The following is a 23,638-nucleotide window of genomic DNA, read 5'->3' as shown; positions in this document are numbered from 1 at the left end:
TCCATCTGATTTTTCCAGGCTATATATAGATTAACATACCCCATTATTACTGTTGCACCCTTCTAATACTATCCCAATATTTCTTCCTTTATACTCCATCCTACTGCGTGGTTTGAGGAATATGATGGCATAATGATAATGTCACTGGACTGGTAATCGGGAACCCCAAGGTCCCCAAGCTAATGATTTGGCAAAATGGGTTGAATAGCACCATGGTAGATAGTGAAATTTGAATTTGGTTCACAGGGTTATGGACTGGAGTGTTCAATCAATTATGATTGTATTGAATAGTGGGGCAGCCGCGATATGCTGAATGGCCTACCCCCGTTCTTATTTTCCTACTGTTAGGGAGCTTGCTTTCACAAGTGAACTCTTATCCTTATCATTTATCATCTCAATCTGGTCCTGAACTTTGGTCGTCGTTGTTATGTTTAAAAAATCATTAATTAACAAAACTTCACCATTCATCTTTCTCTAGCTTCCTGTAGTTCTTAAATATCATGTGCCCTCCAACATTCAGATTCCAGTCCATGTCATCCAGCAGTCATGTCTCTGTCATGGCTATCAGATTGTACTAATTATTCTATTTGCATCATCAGTACATCTGTTTTGTTTATAATGCTCTGTGGATTTGGATATATCGAACCTTTAGTTGGTCCTTTTATTGCTTTGTAACCCCATGGCCTTATTTGTTGACTTACGTTTTGATGGATACTCTCCACCATTCATGACAGTGTTTATCAATGAACATAATATGAATTTGATTTAATTTATTTTGAAACGATTTTACGTATAAGTTCTATTTTATTATTTGAAAAGAAAATTTTAAATCATTAATTGCCTATTAAATGTGTTGATTTAAGATTTACTTGAGTTCTTTAAATAGGAAAATACAGAAATTGTTGGGTGAGAGGATTGTGCTTTTACAGACTTTTTTTGTGTGAACAGGCTTTGAGAAGTACTTGTAAAACTTGTCTCCAAAGATACCCTTCACCACTTGTTGTTTTGACTCCCTGCTATAGGAAGAGTGTTGTGAAACTTGGAAGGGTTCAGAAAAGATTTCTAAGGATGTTGCCAGGACTGGAGCAACAGTGAGAGTCTGAACAGACTGGGGCTATTTTCCTTCGAGTATTGGACACTGAGCAGTAACCTTTTAGAGTCTTTACTCTGAAGTGAGGGAGGGCAAAACTAGATGGCATAGATTTAAGGTGAGAGGGGAAAGATTTAAAAGAGATCTAAGGGGCAACTTTTTCATGCAGAGTTTGGTGCATGTGTGGAATGAGCTGCCAGAGGATGTGGTGGAGGCTGGTACAATTACAACATTTAAGAGGCATCTGAATAGGTATATGTACAGTTTAAAGAGATCAGGTCCAAATACTGGCAAATGAGATTAGATTTATTTAGGATATCTGGTTGGCATGGAAGAGTGGGAATGAAGGGTTTCTTTCTGTGCTGTATTTCTCTATGATTCCATGACTCTATGGTTAAAAATAGCAATGTATTAGAGAACTGTGACTCTCCAATATGCATTATCACTATTCTTGGATGTCCCTCTGAATGCTTGAAGGTCATATTTACAGAACGTTCCTTTCTCATAGAATGTGATAAGTGGGCTTCATTAAGAGATGCAATTCAATAGAGTTCAGATTAGGATACAAATGGAGTTTCTCCAGATCAATCCCTGGAATGGCAGGATTATCTTGTGAGGAGAGATCCAGGTGACTGGGCCTACATTCATTACATTTTAGAAAAATGAGAGATGATCTCATTGAAGCACTTCAATTTCTTGCAAGCTGTGATGTGGTGGGTGGACATAGGATATTTCCCATGGCTGGTGAAATTAGAGCCATAATAATTAATGCCACAATAATAGGTAAATTAGGACTAAGATTAAACAAAACTTCTTCATTCGGAGTGTGGTGAATCTTTGAAATTCTCTACTCCACAGAGCTCAATCATTGAGCATGTCCAAGTAAGAAACTGATAGATTCCCAGATACTAAAGATATATGGGATAACATCGATGATAAATCGTGACCTAAGTGAATAATGAGGGATGCTTAATGGGCTGAAAGCCTTCATGGTGCCCCCATCCAGTACTTGCGGTCTTGGTGATTACAAGATTCTTGTTTGATTGGAAGTTCCAGGATCTTTAATGCAATTATGCCAGAACGTTGTGGACCAATGATGTCAGGATAATGTGTGACATGGGGGTGAGTTTTCATATGTCATCACTGATTTTCAGCCTTTTCTCAATGGGAGACATTCAATGCAGGATGATAAAATTACCAAATTGCCTCTGAATTTATTGTAGATTGTACATTTGGCAGCCATATAGAGAGGCTGAGTCTAATCCTGTCCTAAACGGTACCAGCATTCTACACTATTGTTGCAGCTTTATCAATCCAGGCAGACCATAACAGCATAAGAATTTGGAATAGGAGTAGGCTGGTCAGTCCCTTGAGCCTGATCTGATATTCCTCACATCCACTTTCCTGCCCTTTCCCCATAACCCTTGATTACCCTAATGATCAAAATTCTATCTCAGCCTTAAACATACACACTGACTCTGAACTCAGAGTTCTCTGAGGCATAGAAATCCAAAGACTCACAAAACTCTGAGAGAAGAAATTCCTCCTCATCTCAGTCACAAACTGGTGCCACTTTATTCTGAATCAATGCCCTCTGGACCTAGACTCTCTCATGAGAGGAAACATCCTTTCAGCATTTGCTCTGGCAAGCCCCCTCAGAAACCTTTATGTTGTGGATGTTGACATGAGGAATGTTGATTCAATCCTATTGAATGGTGGACTTGTGTCAAGAATCAAATAGTCCACTTCTGTCCCTGTTTCTTATGGTCACAACAAGATTACCTATCATTTTTCTAAATTTCACCAAGTGGAATCCCAACCTGTTTAACTTCTGCTCATAAGATAATTAATTCATACTGGGGATCATCCTGATGAACCTTCAGGTCATATCTTATTCCTTACCATTTGGCCCACCCATTAGATTGCTTGTTGTAGTGATCATTGGGCAGCCACATAAGTGGTATTATAAGGTGGATTGTCTTTTTACTGAGTTATTCCTTTACAAAGATCTGGCAAATATCAAGTTTTCAGTGATAACTCAGCCTCAAATGTCTCCACCTTTGGGTATTTGAACTCGAAACTTCAGGGTTGCTAGACCAGCACGATGTTTGTCCGTACTTAACATGGTCCTCATAACGGGCTACGCTAGAACCTGGACATTTTGAGGGCTCGTGTGGCGGACTGTTGGATATGGACAATCCAAAAATAGTTTGAAATGGCACACTAATGTTGACCTGGAGCAGGAAGAAATGGCAATCTAGGGTTGTATGGCATCGCAAGCTAACTCACAGCACCGTCTGAACAATACCGATAAATGGAGATCGTGATCGACTTATGTTGACCTCCCTTCAAAACTCTGTCGCAGAATTGTTTCCAGGCAAAAAAGAGGTTAAGAAGACTGCCGCTTTGACCAGTTGCACAATGAGTAATAAGTCCATTCGCAAATACTACATCAAAGAAAAATCAAGAGTGAGGACCACATCTACTCGGGAAATTTTCAGAGTGAATGACCTCTTGATGCTCCGGGTCAATTTGAGTTCATTCCGCTATCCCCTCAGTATGGGGGTGAGGATAAATTGCAAACTCACGTTTTCTGCCTCAGCCTCCGGCTGGAAGCACGAACCCCGCCACCGACCTGCAGTGAAAGCGGAGGCTGGGAGTTGGAGCAGAGGGGAATTAGAGAAGGTCATTTCGCCGGCCCTCGGTCCTGACGCCACGCAACCCCGCTTCGTACAGGATGAAGTTGATTTCGCCGCAGTGGAAGTGTGAATGAGGCTGACCACTAGCGGAGGCAGAGATGAACTGTTTGGGAGGCAGATCTGAAAAGCAGTTCGAGACTAAACAAGTGCTTCAAACTCTGCGCCGCAAGATAGAGCACACGTATTACATGCAATAACTAATTATTGTGTAAATGTCTACATAATATAAATAGCAAGTATATTTAATGTATCCATTTACATCGTACCACAAACATAATGTGCTGTACTTTGCGATGTAAACATTTATATGAAGCAATTACTTGTGTGTGCATATGTTAAATAAACATGCATATAGACAAATACAACACAAGCCAAGTGGAATTGTTTTCTTTTCCACTGTACTGTTCACACATTCCCATTCCACTGGGCAGAGAGACATGTCTAGGTGCGAACTGTGTTGTCTCTGGCTGCGTTCCCAACACACAAACAGCGCTCTTCGCCCACTGGCTTCCGCAGATATCAAATCTGGGAAGTTTTTTGTACTGGTAGGGGAGGTGGTGTTGGCTGGTGAATGGGTTGTGCACTCCGGATGATGATTCACTGGTTAGGGTGGCGGCCTTTCCATCTCCTTCCCCCTCCCTTCCCAGCGGATACACTTTTTTTAGTACCACCGCTTGTGGATCATCTTCTCGCACCGGCTGCGGGAGTCTGCAGGAGTGACTGGAAGGTGTCATTTGCAGTTGGAAGATGCCCAGATTGCCACTTGATGCTGTGTTAATAGGAGGGTTAATAGGATTTGGGGGTGGGGTAGCTGAGTTGGAGTGTTGGGGGGGTGTGGGAACGAGAGGAGAATGAATGAAAACAACCCTATTATTTTAGGATAGCTATTGCCTAGTGTGCTGCTGTCTGGAGGACAAGGCTGCTCGAGTGTCCGTTTGAAATCATACATTTATTGATAAAAGAGATGAGAGAGAGTAAAACACTCCTTTGCAGTTGCTGAGGTTCCCGCCATGTTCCTTGGCTGCAGATATATTGACTGCAGCAACTTAACTGGTGTCTTGGTAGCTTGGTCATCTCCCCCCTTTTTTTGAGATGCTCTGAATTTCCAACTGGAGTCTTGGATTATGATGCGAACCACTCGTCCAGGTCTCGGCGCCAGCGCATTGAGATTGGGGTGAACTTTTATTTAAGGGACCGCGACACATTTGGCGGACAGCGAGAGAGACCCCTGGATAGGCCACAGAAAGAGAGAGACAGAAGTCGAAATCTAATGCAAAACACGTTCGATAAAAGCAGAGTGAGCTGCCAGTGCCGGAGCAAGAACGATGTCAAGAAGGTACCGTGGGCAGACACAATCCGTTTCAACTTGATGCAAAATCCTGTAATTGACGCCTGGCTGTTTCCAAATGCATCTGGTCATCCCTGTGTATGTGTGCGTGAGCGTGAAAGGATTTTGTGTTAAATACGCTTTGACAAAAAAAGGGGAGTAATTCTGCTTTTGTACGGCTTCTCCCAGAATATTCAGAAGGTGGAGCGATTAAAGGACTGATGACGGACCTATTAATCCCTTCGATGCATCAAAACACGCCGGGAATTGTGGCAACATTTATGTGGGAATCATGGGGACATTCTGATCAACCTGGAGCCCTGTGCGAAACTGCTGGGGATTAGGTTGGGTTGAGTTTTGAAAACCCACAAACACATACACACCTCTACACATGAATGTCTCTCCAGACACAGCGTTCCAGACGGGAGCTGGGGACGTGGATAAGCTTGTGTGAGCATCTTTCTTCCTGAATTCATTCAACCATCCCATCCCATCCATCTCCCGTCAGCCTGTCAGCTTCGCATTGCTTCAATGGAATTGGTTTGGATTGGAGCCCCTTGCATTAGAATCAGACATGGTCCATGGGTATCAGCACGGATTGCTTCACGGTAAGTTCCGCCTACGCGAATTGAGGGGGACCCCTGCTGACTGCCAACATTTTGCCTCCGGTTGAGCGCGGCTGTGTAGAAACCTAACTGGGCACTGAATAAGGTGCAGCTAGCACTATTTGGTGGGGGGGGCGGGGAAGCGAGAGGGATGAAAAGCAGATTACTTAAAACAGCACCTTGATTTACGAATTGCCTTTGAGGAATCCAACTGCCTTCACAGAGAACATTTAACGTGAACATTTTTTTTATTTTGGCTCTCTGTGACTTCCAGACTACTCGGCACCCTTGTATTCGCCGAACCAATGTAACCGTACAAGCCCAGGTGTGTTTGATTCCATTTGCCCGGAAACTCCCGGCGTAAGACCTTTGCTTTGTTATTCTTGGCTAACTCCCGAGGAAGCTATGAGCACGAACTTTGTTTTAAAATGGATAGTCATTGTTAACTTGCGCTTAGACTGCAACTAGACTGTTAGCAAAAGCAGATGTGAGGGAAAATGGATGGGTTTGTATGCACTTTTTAAACAAAATGTGCTGGAGAGACGATTCCGAGAAGCTGGATACCATGATGTGCAATTCTCCACTTTTGCATAAATAATGCATAATGACTGTTAACACTATATCTTTTTTAAAAATTACTAAAAGTATATGAACTTCTGTTTGCTGTATTGTACAACAATCTCGGAAATTGCTTGTACCTAATGCCTGTTTCTAGCTACTTAAACGATGTTAATATAAACGCAGACAAAAAAAACCCTGTGATAAGTATGTTTTTTTCCCTCTGGCAGTTGTATCAAGTCTTATCCTGCTAGGACTCTGTGTGTCAACAAAAAAGACATCAGGTAATATTTATAACGGCGCCCTTTCTTTCATAATCACGTTTTATTCCAGTCATTCCAATTATCTGACTGTAATCAGCAGATAATGTCACTTATTGTTCAGTGTTTACTGCAGTGATCTGCCGAACGTTGATGTGACTCAGTTTGCAATGGCTAAAGCATTTTGGAAGCGCTTTGTCCAACATAGTCACTGCATAAAGCGGACACTGCAGTTTTTTTGTCTGCTGGAGGAGACATTGAAATGATTAGGGATAAAGAGAGAGGAAACCCGTCCACCTATTGTCTTTTTGTCATAACATTTTTTCAGCCTGTCACTTTGTAACTCAATTTTCATACTTGTTCACTGATCTGAATTCTGATGTTTTTTTCATTGTTATTCCCCAAAATTTATTCCCAAATTTAACAATCTACCATTTGTATTCCATAAACATTTTCTACTAGTAACATTGCAGCAAGATCTGTGCTCAATCTCATCAGAACAAAAATGCATGTTGGGAAATATTGCCACCCAGGCTACTAGTTCATATGTATCAGAGATAATGGGAACTGCAGATGCTGGAGAATCCAAGACAACAAAATGTGAGGCTGGATGAACACAGCAGGCCAAGCAGCATCTCAGGAGCACAAAAGCTGATGTTTTGGGCCTAGACCCTTCTAGGCCCGAAACGTCAGCTTTTGTGCTCCTGAGATGCTGCTTGGCCTGCTGTGTTCATCCAGCCTCACATTTTGTTGTACTAGTTCATATGTGATTGGTTTTGGTATCAGACGGGTATTGCCTATTGCAGTGATATTTTTGTTCAAGTGTCAAATGCAGTTGCTAAGTCAGTCTTTTGCTCCGAAGACACACTGATTTGAAAGTCCGAATGTAGCACATAGTTTTAGTCCCAATTGCTGATGATTGTATTTTCAATTGGCTAGGAGTGCTGAACCAGAAACCTGCATGTTTTGCACTCTAGTGCTAATTTAAGCAGTTTTCATGTAACAGTATATGTCAGCTCCTCTGCCCTCTTCCAGTGAAGGGGTGGAGTTCCCCGGCTGGTGCACAGTGATATTTGTCCCTCAGGGTCCCAGATAGTTTCTCAGATGGTCTTGGTAGAGAAGTTCAGAGGAGATGCCCTGCAGAGGGGAATGGTGCCCGTCCTTGCTATCCTGTCCATTTCCCTTGGAGCAACTGGGCAGCATAGTGGTTAGCACTGCTGCATCACAGCACCAGGGTCCTGGGATTGATTCCAGCCTTGGATGATTGTCTGTGTATAGCTTGAAAGTTCTCTCTATATCTGTGTGGGTTTCTGCTGGATGCTCTGGTTTCATCCCACAGTCCAAAGATGTGCGGGTCAAGTAGATTGGCCATGTTAAATGTTGGGTTATGGGGATAGAGTAGGGGCTGATTCTGGGGTGGAATGCTGTTCAGAGGGTTGGTACCAACTTAATGAGCCAAATGGCCCCTCCCTGTACTGTTGGGATTGTATGATTCTAAATGTTGCTGTACCCAATGAAACCCTTTGAAAGATTCCATTAGTGAGTGTTGCCTTTTTCTTGACTGACTTCTTTGGAGTGTCTCTTCTGATTTAGCAACACTGTACTTACTGTTTTAGGTTTTGTTCTTAGTGCATTTCTGATCTATGCGTAGCTAGAAAGTTGGCATTTTGACAAAGTGCCCAAGAAGGTTTTTTATTCAATATGTTTCAATGGTCTTTCAAACAGCTCCAGCAGTGAGTAAAAATGAAATGGCAAATATCCATTTCAATTGCACTTTAAATGCACATCTGCTCTACGCTTAATTCAAAATATCAGATCACTAATAAGTGATGGCATCAGAATACATGATAGCCTTCAAACTTCAATGTACTCTCTTTATTGGGTGCTAATGTTCTGCCTATTAACAAATTTTTCGGCGTTTGGTCCTCCCTCAGTTTTCGGCCTATTTGCCGGGCTACTATCACGTGCCAAACCTGCATAGTTCATCATTAGACCCCATCTTGGCCACCTTTAGCATCTACATGAGCTGCTAAAGATTCTTCCTTAGGAATTTTGAAGTGAGTTACCTACTATGAATGAAGTAATGCACAGATTACATAAAAATAAAATCTGCTACCTCAATTGCAGTATGTTGAATCCCATGTTTGGAACAGCATGAGTTCATATCTGAACATTTACTACTCCAATAGTTTTCACAGTGTCTGTTCAATATTGCTCCCTCTTTCAGACACACCATAATCTGTTTCCCTGATTTATTTATTTATGTTATATATATTTATTTATTCATATAGTGTGGGTGTTGCTAGCAAGGCCGGCATTTATTGCCTTTCCACAATTGCTTTTAGGAACGTGCTGGTGAGCCTCTCCACCAACTGATTGGCTTGCTAGGACATTTCAAAGGGCTTTTTAAAGATCAATTACTGTTACTGGAGCCATATTTAAACAGGAACAAAAACAAAGTTGCTGGAAAAGCTCAGCAGATCTGGCAGCATCTGTGGAGGAGAAAATAGAGTTATCGTTTCGGGTCCGGTGACCCTTCCTCAGAACTTCCTCCACGTTCTGAGGAAAGATCACCGGACCCGAAACATTAACTCTGTTTTCTCCTCCACAGATGCTGCCAGACCTGCTGAGTTTTTCCAGCAACTTTAGTTTTTGTTCCTGATTTACAGTATCCACAGTTCTTTTGGTTCATTATTTAAACAGGGCTAGGTAAGGATTACAGATTTCCTTCCTTTTTAGGACATTAATGACCAAGGTCAATTATTATGACAATCTAGTAGTTTCATGGTCAGCATTACTGCTTTTTTTTATTACAGATTTTATTTAATTAATTGAATATAAATTCATCAGCTTCCATAATGGTGTTTAAACACATATCATTGAATCATTTGTCATGATCTCTGGATTGTCAGGCTAGTGGTATGATCAATTTTTTACAGTAGATTTAACTAATCTTGGATTCATTTATTGTTTATTAGATCTAAATTTACAAAAAAGTTACAATTGTTTTGATAGAAAATGATTGCACTTCAAAAATAATATGTGATTTGGAATCTCCAAAGGAGACATTAATTTATTTCTTGCTTTATGTTGCTTTGTCTCAAATCCTACTTCATTGCAGGTCAGCCTACAATCTCCTCCATCCTAGACTCACTATGCTGTTTTAAAACAAATTACCCTAACCCTGTTCTAGTCTTTGCTGCCCACCCACACCATCCTACACATGACCTTGATAGATTTATGACCAACCTTCTCCTCTGTTAATGATCAAAATATACAAAGTTCTTGGTCTTTCAGACAAATAGGTTTTACCACATACTGATTTGACACTGAATCTGATCTGTTTACAGACAAATCAACCTCTTCAAAGTCAGTGCAATGTGGCTCTTGGATCAAAAATCCAGATGGTGGCTTCTTCACATCCCCCAATTATCCAAACAAGTACCCTCCTGACAGAGAGTGCACATACATCATTGAAGGTATGAACAAGAGATATTTTACCCACATTGCAGTGAAGGTAAAATTGTTATATACAGATTGTTATCCATGATTTTCTTTGCAAGAACTGTAATCAAAATAGACAATGATTTAGCATTATAAATCTAGTTACTTCACTAGTCAGCGCAACTTTAGTCCTTCAAAAAATGATTTTCTGACATTCGTCAGTAATTATTTTTGCGTTTATTACATATTATTTTCTTTAACATAAATACTTTTTCAATATTTTAAATCACAGATCAAAAAACAAGTCTTTATGCCTCCAAAAATCATTCCCTTTTGTTTTAGGGGAATATGGACATTTGGGGAAGACCAGTATTTGGAGCTCATTCCTAATTGATCTTGAATTGAGATGGTTTGCTCTGCAACTTGAAAGCCAATCACACTGCTGCAGGCCTGGAGTCACATGTAGGCTAGGGCAGGGCAGACTTCCCTCCCTAAATGGCATTGTATGATCAAAGTGACTTTTCAAATAATTGATCATACTTTCAGTCATCTTTTTTGAAACTAGCTTTAGATTCCAGATATATCAATTGAATTTAAATCCAACAGATTTTATGGTGGGATATGAGCTCATGTACCAGAGCATTAGTCTGGTTCTGAATTACCAGTCCACCCTTGAGCTGCCAGTTCCCAGTATCCTTATCAGGATTTTTGAAAGTTGATTGGATTTTAGTAAGGCTTCCAACAAGGTCCTTCATGGTAGGCTCATTCAGAAGATTAAGATGCATGAGATCAACAGTGACATGGCTGCATGGATTCAAAATTGGCTTGCCTGTAGAAGGCAGACTGTCGTAGTAGAAGGGTATTACTTTGGCTGGAGGTCCGTGACTCATGATGTTCCACAGTACCTCTGCTGTTTGTGATATATGTAAATGACTTGGATGAAAATGTAGATGTGTAGGCTCGTAAGTTTGCAGATGATAACAGATTGGTGGAGTTATGGATAGTGTTGGAAGTTGTCAAAGTAAACAGTGGATTATAGATCAGTTGTAGATATCAGTGGAGAAATGGAAGATGGGGTTTAATCCAGGTAAGTTTTAGGCGGTGCACTTTGGGAGATCAAATTTTAAGGAAAATGATACAGTTAAGGACAGAGCCCTGAACAGCATTGATGTACAGAGGGACCTTAGGGTTCACGTGCATAGCTCCCTGAAAGTGGCTGCTGAAATAAATTTAGGTGATAAAGAAGGCATGTGGCATGGTTGCTTTTATTTTTCAGGGAGTGGAGTACAAGAGTCAGGATGTCATGTTGCAGCTTTATAAAACTTTGGTTAGACCACACTTAGAGTATTGCATCAGTTCTGGTTGCCACATTAAAGGAAGGATGTGGAGGCTCTGGAGAGAGTGCAAAAGAGGTTTACCAGGCTGCAGCCTGGATTAGAGGGTGTGAGCTATAAGGAGAGACTAGAAAAACTCGGGTTGTTTTTCTCTGGAGTGGCAGAGGCTGAGGGGAGACTTGATAACCATCTATAAAATTATGAGATGCATGGATAGAATTGATGGTCAGAATCTTTTTCCCAGAGTTGAAATGCCTAAAATTAGGGAGCATTTAAAGTGAGAGGGGTGAAGTTCAAAGGAGATGTGAGGGACAAGTTTTTTTTCCACATAGAGTGTGGTAGAAATGTGGAACATGCTGCCAAGGAGGCAGATACGATAGGCCATTTAAGTGATTTTTAGATAAGCACATGAATATGTACGGAATGGAAGGCTATGTACAAAGGGCAAACCATAAGACCATATGACATAGAAGTGGAAGTAAGGCCATTCGGCCCATTGAGTCCACTCCGCCATTTAAATCATGGCTGATGGGCATTTCAACTCCACTTCCCTGCACTCTTCCCGTAGCCCTCGATTCTTTGTGAGATCAGGAATTTATTGATCTCTGCCTTGAAGGCATCAAACGTCCCAGCCTCCTCTGCACTCCGTGGCAATGAATTAAATGTCTCCTCATTTCCGTTTTAAATTTACCCCCTCTAATTCTAAGGCTGTGCCCACAGGTCCTAGACTCCCCGCCTAACGGAAACAACTTCCCAGTGTCCACCCTTTTTAAGCCATACATTATCTTGTAAGTTTCTATTAGATCTCCCCTCAACCTTCTAAACTCTAATGAATACAATCCCAGGATCCTTAGCCATTCATCATACGTTAAACCTACCATTCCAGGGATCATCCGTGTGAATCTCCGCTGGACACACACCAGGGCCAGTATGTCCTTCCTGAGGTGTGGAGCCCAAAATTGGATACAGTATTCTAAATAGGGCCTAACTAAAGCTTTATAAAGTCTCAGAAGCACATCACTGTTTTTCTATTCCAACCCACTTGAGATAAACGACAACATTACATTCGCTTTCTTAATCACGGACTCTACCTGCAAGTTAACTTTTAGAGAATCCTGGACCAACCCTCCCAGATCCCTTTGTACTTCTGCTTTATGAATTTTCTTGCCATTTAGAAAATAGTCCTTGCCTGTATTCTTTTTTCCAAAGTGCAAAACCTCGCATTTGCTCACATTGACTTTCATCAGCCATTTCCTGGACCACTCTCCTAAACTGTCTAAATCTTTCTGCAGCCTCCCCACCTCCGCAGTACTACCTGCCTGTCCACGTATCTTCATATCATCTGCAAACTTCACCAGAATACCCCCAGTCCCTTCATCCAGATCATTAATATATAAAGTGAACAGCTGCTGCCCCAACACTGAAACCTGTGGGACACCACTCATCACCGGTTGCCATTCCGAAAAAGAGCCTTTTATCCCAACTCTCTGCCTTCTGTCAGACAGTCAATCCTCAATCCAAGCCAGTAGCTCACCTCGAACACCATGGGCCCTCACCTTGCTCAACAGCCTCCCGTGAGGCACCTTATCAAAAGCCTTATCAAACAGAAGGGATTAGTTTAATTTGGCATCATATTTAGCACAACTTTGTGGGCTGAGGGGCCCATTCCTATGCTGTACTGGCCTCTGTTCTATGTTCTATGATTGTCAGCAGCTCTTTTTATTCAGGACTTTTTTGGCCTGAAAAGGTATTAAGTATGTTTTTCTTTTATTCAATCATACCATATCCTTCATATATGTTGCCTTAAAATTATAACATCTCCCAAATTTCACCATATTATGGATTTAATATTGACACTAGACAATCTGTTTGATGTAACATGAGATAAACATGCAAATTAATTAAACATGTAAAAATATCAAATAATAGATTGTTCTTGCACAATGCATTAATTTATATGGTGCTGGTGAGCATTATTTTAAATAAATAATTGTTATGTATTGAAAGTTTACAATTCCCTTGAAATGATATGCTCTGCTTTAGTTCTGAATGTCATGCCTTGTATCATCTGAACTCACTCATTTTCTTTGATATACTATACGTTTGTAATATACTTATGTCAACTTTTATTTTATGTATTATCTTGGAACTGATTGTTTAACTTCATTATTTAGCTGCACCAAGACAAAGCATTGAACTTTACTTTGATGAAAAGTACTCCATTGAACCTTCTTGGGAATGCAAATTTGACCATATTGAGGTGCGAGATGGACCTTTTGGATTTTCTACTGAGGTTGGACGTTACTGTGGTCAAAATATTCCACCTTTTATAACATCATCGGGTAGATATTTATGGATTAAATTTGTTGCTGATGGTGAGCTTGAATCTATTGGATTTCTGGCAAGATACAACTTTATACCAGGTAGTCATTTTTTATTATCTCATTGGAATAATAGTAACATGAGACAAGTAGATATTACTGTTTCTTGCTTGAGTGCACATCAAATACTTTTTAAGCGTTATGGTGATGGAAAATTGACAAATGCATCATTTATGAATAAGTACTGGTATACAAAGAAAAGGACACATTCCTGTCCATAATTTAAAGGTTTTTATTTTGTTTTGTTCCTGACTGATGCAGAATAGACATGTTGAATGTAATGTTGCCCCAAAAATAATAGATAGAGGATTTTGTAATTGAAGTAGAAGAAATGTATCTGTACTTGTTAAAGATATAATTTAAAAGATATTTTGATATGATTGCATGCAGGCCTGAATTCTGGATAAGGAAGCAGTGGATTAATAATCTGAAAGGGTTTTTCCTTAGTCTTTATTTCTTTGCATTTTCATAACATGATGAACAATATAAATAGATTAGACCTCCAGTGTGTCAGAACATTTCAAAGCTGCATTATTTAATATCTATGTAGCAACTTTCACTTAAATCCTTCATTCAATGTGAAGAAAACTTAGTTATTAAGCAGTAATTTTCTTATGGTTGGTGTAACAGTGTGGGATAGATTAGTGTCAGCAATTTTCATTGGTGTCTCACTGTACTCAGTAACATAGAAGAGTTCCGTAGAAGAAACAAAAAGTTTTCATTCTGTTACTTCCAAGCATCAATGGGAGGAGATTGAATTATTAAAGTTAACTTAGCTGATCTGATTTCTAGAAGATTGTGTTTTGAGCTACATTAGGCTGGTGTCTAATTGAAGGTCATACATTCATATGGATGGAGGATTGCCTAACTAGTAGAAGTCAGAGTTGAGGCAAAGGGGGCAATTTTAGGAAGGTTTTCTGTAGTTAATGGAGTGCCACAGGGATTAGTGCTGAGGCCACAATTATATGCAGTATATATTAATGACTTTTGTGAAGAAATCCAATGTTTGGATCCAGGTTTGCAGATGACAAGCAAAACAGGTGGGTAGGCAAGTGGTGACAATGATATAAGGAGTTTGCAGAGGGAAATAGACAAATCAAGTGAGTGTGCAAAATCTTGAAGGCATCTCTGTGAACTTTACACATACTGGTAATAAGAACAGGAGAGCTGAATATTATTTAACTAGAGAAAAACCTTGTCCATGAAACATAAAATGATAGCATCCACATTTAGTGGGTAATAGGGAAGACAAGTGGATTGCTTTCCTTTGTCGAAAAGGGAAAGGAGTATAAAAGTGGAGAGATTTTGTTAAAATTACACAAGATCGTAGTTGGAAGACAGTTTTGGGCCCCTTAAGGTTCACAAAGCGGACACCAGGTATCTTTTATAAATAGTTTTACAAATAAATCATTAGAATATAGAAGAATGTGAGGCAATGTCAATGATACATAGATGATTTGGAGGGGACATGACAGGGTAGATGCTTGAGAGAGTCTAAGAACAAAGGGCATAATCCCAGAATAAGAAGTCACACGTTAAAACAGATGAGGAAGAATTTCTTTTCTCAGGGGATAGTGAATCAATGAAATTCTATACTGCCGACGTTTGTTGAGGCTGGTTTGTTAAGAATGTTCAAGACCGAGAAAAGCAGAATTTAAAGCAGTAAAGGAATCAAGAAATACAGAAAAAGACAAGAATGTGGAAGTAAGGATTATCAGATCAACCATGATTTCAATGAATGGTGTAGCGGACTCAATGGATTGAATGGCCTACTTCTGCTCCTACATCTTATGGTCTGATGGTCAATGTCGGTCAGCTGCAGCACCGCTCAAAGTAATGAGTAATTGTGTAAAGTGACATTAAGTTTGGGAGATTTCAGAAAGTCATTCCACAGAGCCATCTAGTGGTGGGAGCCTGATAATCTGTTATGACAGTTGACATAATGTAATTGTATGGATTGTTAAAATTTCTGGATGTGAGTTTGCTCGCTGAGCTGAAAGGTTAGTTTTCAGACGTTTCGTCACCATTCTAGGTAACATCATCAGTGAGCCTCCGACGAAGCTTCGTCGGAGGCTCACTGATGATGTTACCTAGAATGGTGACGAAACGTCTGAAAACTAACCTTCCAGCTCAGCGAGCAAACTCACATCCAGAACCTCAACCTGAGCTACAAATCTTCTCAAAACTCGCTAGCACCTATGGGCGCAATATGTTAAAATTTAATATAGTTAATGTGACCATAAAAACATAACCAAAAATGTGTAGAACAAAAAGCGAGGTCTGCAGACAGGAAATGTGTTCCAGTGGAGTTTTAATGATCTCTACATAATGTCTTTTTTGTGGCATTGAATAACAAAAAAAGTAGATTGATAGCAAATTGTATCTGATACATTATAATGCTTTCATAGGTTAGCATATTGGCTGTAGTTCTGCCATTTATAAGATCCTGAATTTAATTAATTTCTTGACAATAGTGTAATGTTCTGTTGACAATATAGCAGAAGTGTTAACACTTAAAATGTTCATTTAGGAATGTTTTGTGATTTATTTTAACCAAGTTATTATCTTATTTTAAATGCCTTGTGTTAGATTTTGCCTCTGTACTTTAATATAAAAGTTGTGAAAGCAAATTTACAGCCCATTTTATAACCATCATTATTTTGTTTAATTTTTGTATTTAAAAATAATTTAGTGTTAACAGGCTTAAATTTAGACCTGTATTCAGGTTGATAATTTCATGGTATATTTAATCAAAATAAAAATTGGAAGTGGTATGTTTTATGCTCATTCAGGTTTTCCCTTCTAAGAAAGAGCTTTGATTACATAATATTCCAGTTTTCAATTTTCCCTGATTGTTTTTAATTATGCATTCTTAAAATTCCTAATGCTTCCTTTCATTAAATCTGTTGTATCTCAATCTATCAGTTAGGCAGGTTTTTGGTTACAATCATAAAGTTATAGAGTACAGCATGGAAACAGATCCTTCGGCCCAACCTGTCCAATCCACCCAAACAGTGGATGTTAATCTAGCCCCATTTGCTAGCATTTGGCCCATACCCCTCGAAACACATCCTGTTCGTGTACCCATCCATACAGCGTTTAAATGTTGTAATCGTACATGTTTACATCCCGTCCTCTGGCAGTTCATTCCATACAGGCACCACCCTCTGTGTGAAAATGGTGCCCCTTAGTTCCCTTCTAAGTATTTCTGTTGTTCCTTTAAAACTATGCCCTTTAGTTTTGACATCCTTGCTCTGGGAAAAAAATACCTTGTCTATTCACGTTCTCCATGCCTGTCATGATTTTATAAACGTCTACGAGGGCCCCTCTCAGCTCCTGACACTCCAGGTAAAAAAGGCACAGCCTATTCAACCTTTCTCCATAGCTCAACTCCACCATCCCCAGGAACATGCTTTAATTCTTTTCCGAACCTATTCAAGTTTAAGAATATCTTTCCCGTAGCAGGGAAACTAGAATTGAGCGCAGTATTCCAAAAGTGGTCTTCTTTCATTTGTGCACGTGTTATTTTGTTGCAAGTGTTAGGAGTGCACAAAAGCAATTCACATAGACTGGGTCATTATTTTGTAATTCTTCTTTTCTGTTTGGAACATTGCTGCTTGACCTGAATAGGAATAGCACCACAATATGTGAGAAATCCAAGGGAGCATGATGGACTGCACCTGTGGGACAATGATAAAAATTGGCTTCAGAAATGCTGAAATTTTTTTTTTACTTTTAGTGAGGTGCTTCTGACACCTCACCAAATCACCATCATGAAAGTAAACTACTTATGTTTGTTATCAGATTTTGTTCAAGGCATGATGACTTGCTATCAGGCATATTAGAAACATGTAGTTCAAAATCTACATCATTATTCAGACACATCAATTTGTTTCTTCAAGGTACAGCCGTCGATTGATGTCATTTCCCACTTCCTTCATCCTTTCATGTTATTATAAAACATTTTGCACCTGGAAATGTTTGTACAGGAGCAGGATAGTTTTTAAAAATTCATTTCTTGCACGTAGGTCTTGCTGGCTGGCCTGCTTTTATTGCCCATTGTAGTGGTGAAAGCCTTCTTGAACAACTGCACTCCATGTCCTGTACTCGATTCACAAAGCCCTGAGATAAGGAATTGTAGGATTTTTACCCAGCAACAGTGAAGAAGCAGTGATACATTTCCAGACCAGGATGGTGAGTGACATAGAGAGCAACTTGCAGGTTGTGGTGTACCTATGTAGCTTTTGCCCTCGCCCTTCTAGATGGAAGTGATCATTTGTTTGGAAAGTGCTGTCAAAGGATCTTTGGTGAATTTCTGCAGTACATCTTGTAGATGGTGCACACTGCTGGCACTGAGCATTAATGGTGGAAGAAGTGGATGCTTGTGGATGTGGTGCCAGTCAAGCAGGCTGTTTGAACTGGAACATTTCGAGAGTGATGTTGGAGCTGCATCGATTGAGGCAAATAGGGAGTATTCCATCACACTCTTGACTTGGTGGACAGGCTTTGGGGAGTCAGGCTGTGAGTTACACACTGCAATATTTCTAGTCTCTGACCTGCTTTCATAGAAACTGCATTTATATTGGCAAGTCCAGTTGAGTTTCTGGTCAGTGTTGACCTCCAGAATGCTCATAAAGTGAGATTATCATTTCTTCCTGGAAATGGTGATTGCCTAACATTTATGTGGTGCACAGGTTACTTGTCACTTAGATGGCTCAATGGCTAGCACTGTTGCCTCACAGCGCCAGGGACCTGGGTTAGATTCTAACCTTGGGCGACCGTCTGTGTGGCATTCGTATATTCTCCCTGCGTCTGTGTGGGTTTCATCTGGGTGTTCCATTTTCCCCCCACAGATTAAAGAATGGCAGGGTAGGTGGATTGGCTCTGCTAAATACTGAGATACAGGCTACTAGACTAGTTGGGATTGAGGTTCACAAGGAAGAGGTATGAGAAATCCTACAGAGGGTGAAGATAGATAAGTCCCCTGGGCCGGATGGGATTTATCCCAGGATCCTGTAGCAAGCCAGGGAGGAGATTTCCAAGCCTTTGGCATTGATCTTTAACTCGTCATTGCCTACAGGAATAGTGCCAGAAGACTGGAGGATAGCAAATGTGGTTCCCCTGTTCAAGAAGGGGAGTAGAGACAACCCTGGTAATTATAGACCAGTGAGCCTTACTTCAGTTGTTGGTAAAGTGTTGGAAAATGTTATCAGAGATAGGATTTATAATAATCTAGAAAAGAATAATTTGATTAGGGATAGTCAGCATGGTTTTGTGAAGGGTAGGTTGTGCTTCACAAACCTTATTGAGTTCTTTGAGAAGGTGACCAAACAGGTAGATGAGAGTAAACCGGTTGATGTGGTGTATATGGATTTCAGCAAGGCTTTTGATAAGGTTCCCCACAGTAGGCTATTGTACAAAATGCGGAGGAATGGAATTGTGGGAGATATAGCAGTTTGGATCAGACATTGGCTTGCTAACAGAAGACAGAGGGTGGTGGTTGATGGGAAATGTTCATCCTGGAGTCCAGTTACTAGTGTTTTACCGCAAGGGTCAGTGTTGCGTCCAGTGCTGTTTGTCATTTTTATAAACGACCTGGATGAGGGCGTAGAAGGATGGCTTAGTAAATTTGCAGACGACACTAAGGTCGGTGGAGTTGTGGATAGTGAGGAAGGATGTTGTAGGTTACAGAGAGACATAGATAAACTGCAGAGCTGGGCTGAGAGGTAGCAAATGGAGTTTAATGCGGACAAGTGTGAAGTGATGCACTTTGGTAGGAGTAACCGGAAGACAAAGTACTTGGCTAATGGTAAGATTCTTGGTAGTGTAGATGAGCAGAGAGATCTCGGTGTCCATGAACACAGATCCTTGAAAGTTGCCAACCAGGTTGACAGGGCTGTTAAGAAGGCATACAGTATTTTAGCTTTTATTAATAGAGGGATTGAGTTCCGGAACCAAGAGGTTATGGTGAAGCTGTACAAAAGTCTGGTGTGGCCGCACTTGGAGTATTTTGTACAGTTCTGGTCACCGCATTATAAGAAGGATATGGAAGCTTTGGAAAGGGTGCAGAGGAGATTTACTAGGATGTTGCCTGGTATGGAGGGAAGGTCTTACGAGGAAAGGCTGAGGGACTTGAGGCTGTTTTCATTGGAGAAAAGAAGGTTGAGAGGTGACTTAATTGAGGCATATAAGATAATCAGAGGGTTAGATAGGGTGGCTAGGGAGACCCTTTTTCCTAGGATGGTGACGGCGAGCACGAGGGGGCATAGCTTTAAATTGAGGGGTGAAAGATATAGGACAGATGTCAGAGGTAGTTTCTTTACTCAGAGAGTAGTAAGGGCATGTATTTCTTTGCCTGCTTCAGATTGGTATGGCAGGTCGGCACAACATTGAGGGCCGAAGAGCCTGTACTGTGCTGTAATGTTTTATGTTCTATGTTCTATGTTCTATGTTCTAAATTGCCCACAGTACCCAGGGATATTTAGTTTAGATGGATTAGGCATGAGGAATGGGTCTGGGTGGGATACTCTTTGGAGGGGTGTTGTTTGCACACTCTAGAGAGCCTACAAACTCCTAGAACAGCTGCCATCTCATGCCTGGATGATGACCAGGACTTGTTGCATTTGAGCATGGACTGAGGAGCTGTGAATGATGCTGAACATTGTGCAATCGGTGATGAACATCCTACTTCTGACTTATTATGGAGGGATAGTCATTGAAAATCATAGAATCCGTACAGTGTGGAAACAGGCCCTTTGGTCCACTAAGTCCACACTGATGCTCACAGCAGCCCAACCAGACCCACCCCCTTACAACTCACCTAAACTATGCATCTTTGAACACTATGGGCAAGTTAGCATAGCCAATTCACCTAGCTTGCACATTTTTGGACTGTGTGAGGAAACCAGAGCACCTGGAGGAAACCCACGCAGATGCAGGGAGAATGTGCGAACTCCACACAGACAGTTGCCCGAGGGTGGAATTGAACCTGGGTCCCTGGTGTTCGTAAGATGGCAGAGCTAACCACTGAGCCACCATGCAGCTGAAGATAGTTGGGCCAAGGATAGTACCCTGAAGAACTTCTACAGAGATGTGCCAGAGCTTTATGCAACACAATTGTCTTCCTAAATGCCAAATGTGACTCCAACTGTGTCTACTGCACCTGTCCTGCTGGTAGGAGAGGACATATCTAGAGTTGGTGATGGTAGCATCTGGGACATTGTCCCTTGTCTGTTCGATATTATTGCATAAGTGTGGCTATGTCATGCTGTCGCTTGACTTGACTGTGAAACAGTTCTTCAAATTTAGCATTTGCCCCCAGATGGTAGTGAGGATGTATTGTAAATGGAACTTGGTATTGAGAAAATTGTGAGTAAACTGAATTGGGTCTATTCAACTCATATCTCAAATCAATTGTTTTAATAATAATGAAGATTTGGAAGTTCTACTAACATTATGAGAGAAGAGAGAAGCATAAAAGGATTTTCCAATACAAAGCCTGAATTATTAATCACTGACAGTCATTGTCACAACAGGATGAAAAGCAGAGTGTCACAGGAGACAAAGAGAATAATTGGCACCCAGCAATAGATTTGGATTCATTTCTATCCCATAATATCACATTCATATTTTAGCCAAGTACAAGCTTTAATCATCATTTTTGTTATTTGTGTATCATGTTCTGTGATGCTTGTGAACATACCCTGCCACAAACTGGACTATTTTGTGAGGGAATACCACTTTTACACAGCTAGCCAACTGTGATATACAGATTAACTTTCTGTTCCTACAACTTGTTATGAAAACTATTGGTGTTGGAATCACTTTTTAGGAAGTTGCTTACTGTTTATTCCTTTCATAGACAGTATTGTATCTTATGAAAGGGTACATATTGACATAGAACTGATTCAACTGACAGGATTGCCAAATATTTTTTCCTACTCTGTCCTAAAAAATACCCTTATCAAGCTCAACGACCATTATAAAGCTAAAGTATTTGGAACTTGTGAAGTTCTACAATCCTCCCTCTTACAGTCGTTGCTTTCTGCGAGAGTCATCTGGGATGTTCTGAGCTCAGAATCAGAATTGGAATGTCATTTATCATCACGCATACTCCTTTGTAGAACTACAGCGAATAACTTACACAAAATCTGCCTCTTATGGTGCCATTTTAGGTGCCAGTACCTAGGTATAAATCTAGGATACAAAAGTGGAAAGAAAAAGTGGTTGCATTACTTTATAGAGTTTGAAAAATAAGTTACAAATAAGGCATCGTTAAATTAAAGTCAGGTAAAAAATTTCAAATAAACATTACTTTGTAGCAGTTTAGGGCAGGGCCTCTCATAGAATCTCTACAGTGTGGAAGTAGGCCCTTTGGTCCATCAAGCCCACACTGACCCACAAAGCATCTCACCCAGACCCATCCCCCATAAACCACCTAATCTCCACTTTGCTGAACACTCAGTAATTTTCTGTGGCCAATCCACCTAGCTTGCACATTTTTGGACTGTAGGAAGAAACTGGAGCACCCAGAGGAAACCATGTTAGACACAGGCAGAATGTGCAAACTCCACACAGATGATTGCCTGAGGGTGGAATTGAACCTGGGTCCCTGGTGCTGTGAGGCAGCAGCACTAACCACTCAGCCACCGTGTCACCTCTGCATGTAGTCTGACTGTCTGCACCAGACCCCCGTCCAACTGCCTTCTCCACTCCGCTTCAAGGCTCCTGTCCACTCCATACCAGCACTCAGCTGTTCCAAGGTAACTTCCAGGACTTCCTCCCCTCCTGTAGGTCTCTGTCAGGTATGTGCTGCTCTGAGACTCGGTACCCGCGAACTGCTGTGGTGCTCACTACCTTCACTGCTCCAGGGTTCGCTGCCCACATGCTGCTCAGGGACTTACTCCCACACCTGCCATTGCTCCAGGATTTGCCTCCAAGGCTAAGAGAAGAGAAGAAGAGAGAAAAATTGAAAGCAAACAAAGGGAGCAGAGGAGCTCCGGCAGGCGTGCCTTACTCTGCTACCGTCCTGCTGGAATAGTTGTGTAACAAAGATACTTCATATTTAATATTGCTTAAATTTTGAAGAATTTGAGAAATCACATTTATTTCAAATTTTCTTGTAAACAGTTGCTTCTTTGAAGAGATCATTGTAAGTTCATTGTTAACATTGGAGATTTTTGCTTACAATTCTATCTACAAAATACATGACAGATGACAACTGCTAGCTTTGCTATGGAGCCTGTTAGTGCTCTTTTAAACAGTGACTGGCTTAGGGAGGTGGTTATTTGATTTTAGTTTTAACTGAATTAGAGGAAAACCTGCCAAGAACAAATTGCATGGTTGATTTTTCTAATTTCTTTGAGTTCCTATTGAGCTTAGCATGAAATCCATTTGCAGTTTTTAAAGAGAAATTGAGGAGACTTATATTTCTGATCAAGCTGTGCCTACAAGACTTAGAGACCACCATATTTGATTAGTGGTATGACCACACATGCCATAAAAATGAAAGCAACAGACTCCTGATACCTGATCTAAGGAATTTATTTAATTGATTGTCTTGAAAACTGGGGAACAAGTATTTTTATTTTATCTTGCAACCTGTGGAACAGTAGGACTAGAGTTGTGCACACCTCAGTCATGACATATGATACGCTGCTCTTATGAGCATTAGTCAACAATACTGATTGCCAGCATGGAAGGCTGCTCAGATGATGTGTTAGGTAGAAGATAATCTTTGCATTACTTGAACAGAATAGGATTATCACACATTACTTATCAGCTTATACATTAAATCTAAGATGCACAAGATTCATTTGTCAGACCTAAGGCTCAACTTAAAATCAAGTATATATTGCTATAGTTAAATTTCAGCATACACCAGCAAGACACACTGATGACTCATTCATCCCTCAGAGGAAAGGTCCTTTAGCTTCTAATG

General features: G+C 40.6%; 1 protein-coding gene and 1 long non-coding RNA gene across 7 annotated transcripts in view; one reads left to right on the top strand and one right to left on the bottom strand.

The window, feature by feature from the left end:
- LOC132209613 (uncharacterized) overlaps window positions 1–3,893 on the bottom strand; it is a 101,060-nt gene extending 97,167 nt beyond the window's left edge. Inside the window, exon 1 of the long non-coding RNA XR_009445801.1 lies at window positions 3,679–3,893. This is a non-coding gene — a long non-coding RNA (uncharacterized LOC132209613). The remainder of the gene's footprint in view (window positions 1–3,678) is intronic.
- Window positions 3,894–4,463: 570 nt separating this feature from the next.
- neto1l (neuropilin (NRP) and tolloid (TLL)-like 1, like) overlaps window positions 4,464–23,638 on the top strand; it is a 222,583-nt gene continuing 203,408 nt past the window's right edge. For all 6 annotated transcript variants that reach the window (XM_048528543.2, XM_059646009.1, XM_048528540.2 and 3 more), the window contains exons 1-4: window positions 4,464–5,724; window positions 6,510–6,563; window positions 9,890–10,018; window positions 13,492–13,740. In XM_048528543.2, coding sequence (XP_048384500.1) covers window positions 5,691–5,724; window positions 6,510–6,563; window positions 9,890–10,018; window positions 13,492–13,740 — 466 coding nt within the window. In that variant the 5' untranslated portion in view covers window positions 4,464–5,690. The remainder of the gene's footprint in view (window positions 5,725–6,509; window positions 6,564–9,889; window positions 10,019–13,491; window positions 13,741–23,638) is intronic.

Source organism: Stegostoma tigrinum, chromosome 5 (genome assembly GCF_030684315.1).
Source record: "Stegostoma tigrinum isolate sSteTig4 chromosome 5, sSteTig4.hap1, whole genome shotgun sequence".
Taxonomy (NCBI): domain Eukaryota; kingdom Metazoa; phylum Chordata; class Chondrichthyes; order Orectolobiformes; family Stegostomatidae; genus Stegostoma; species Stegostoma tigrinum.
The sequence above is the reverse complement of the archived record's forward strand: the minus strand, read 5'-3'. Positions and strand labels throughout refer to the sequence as shown.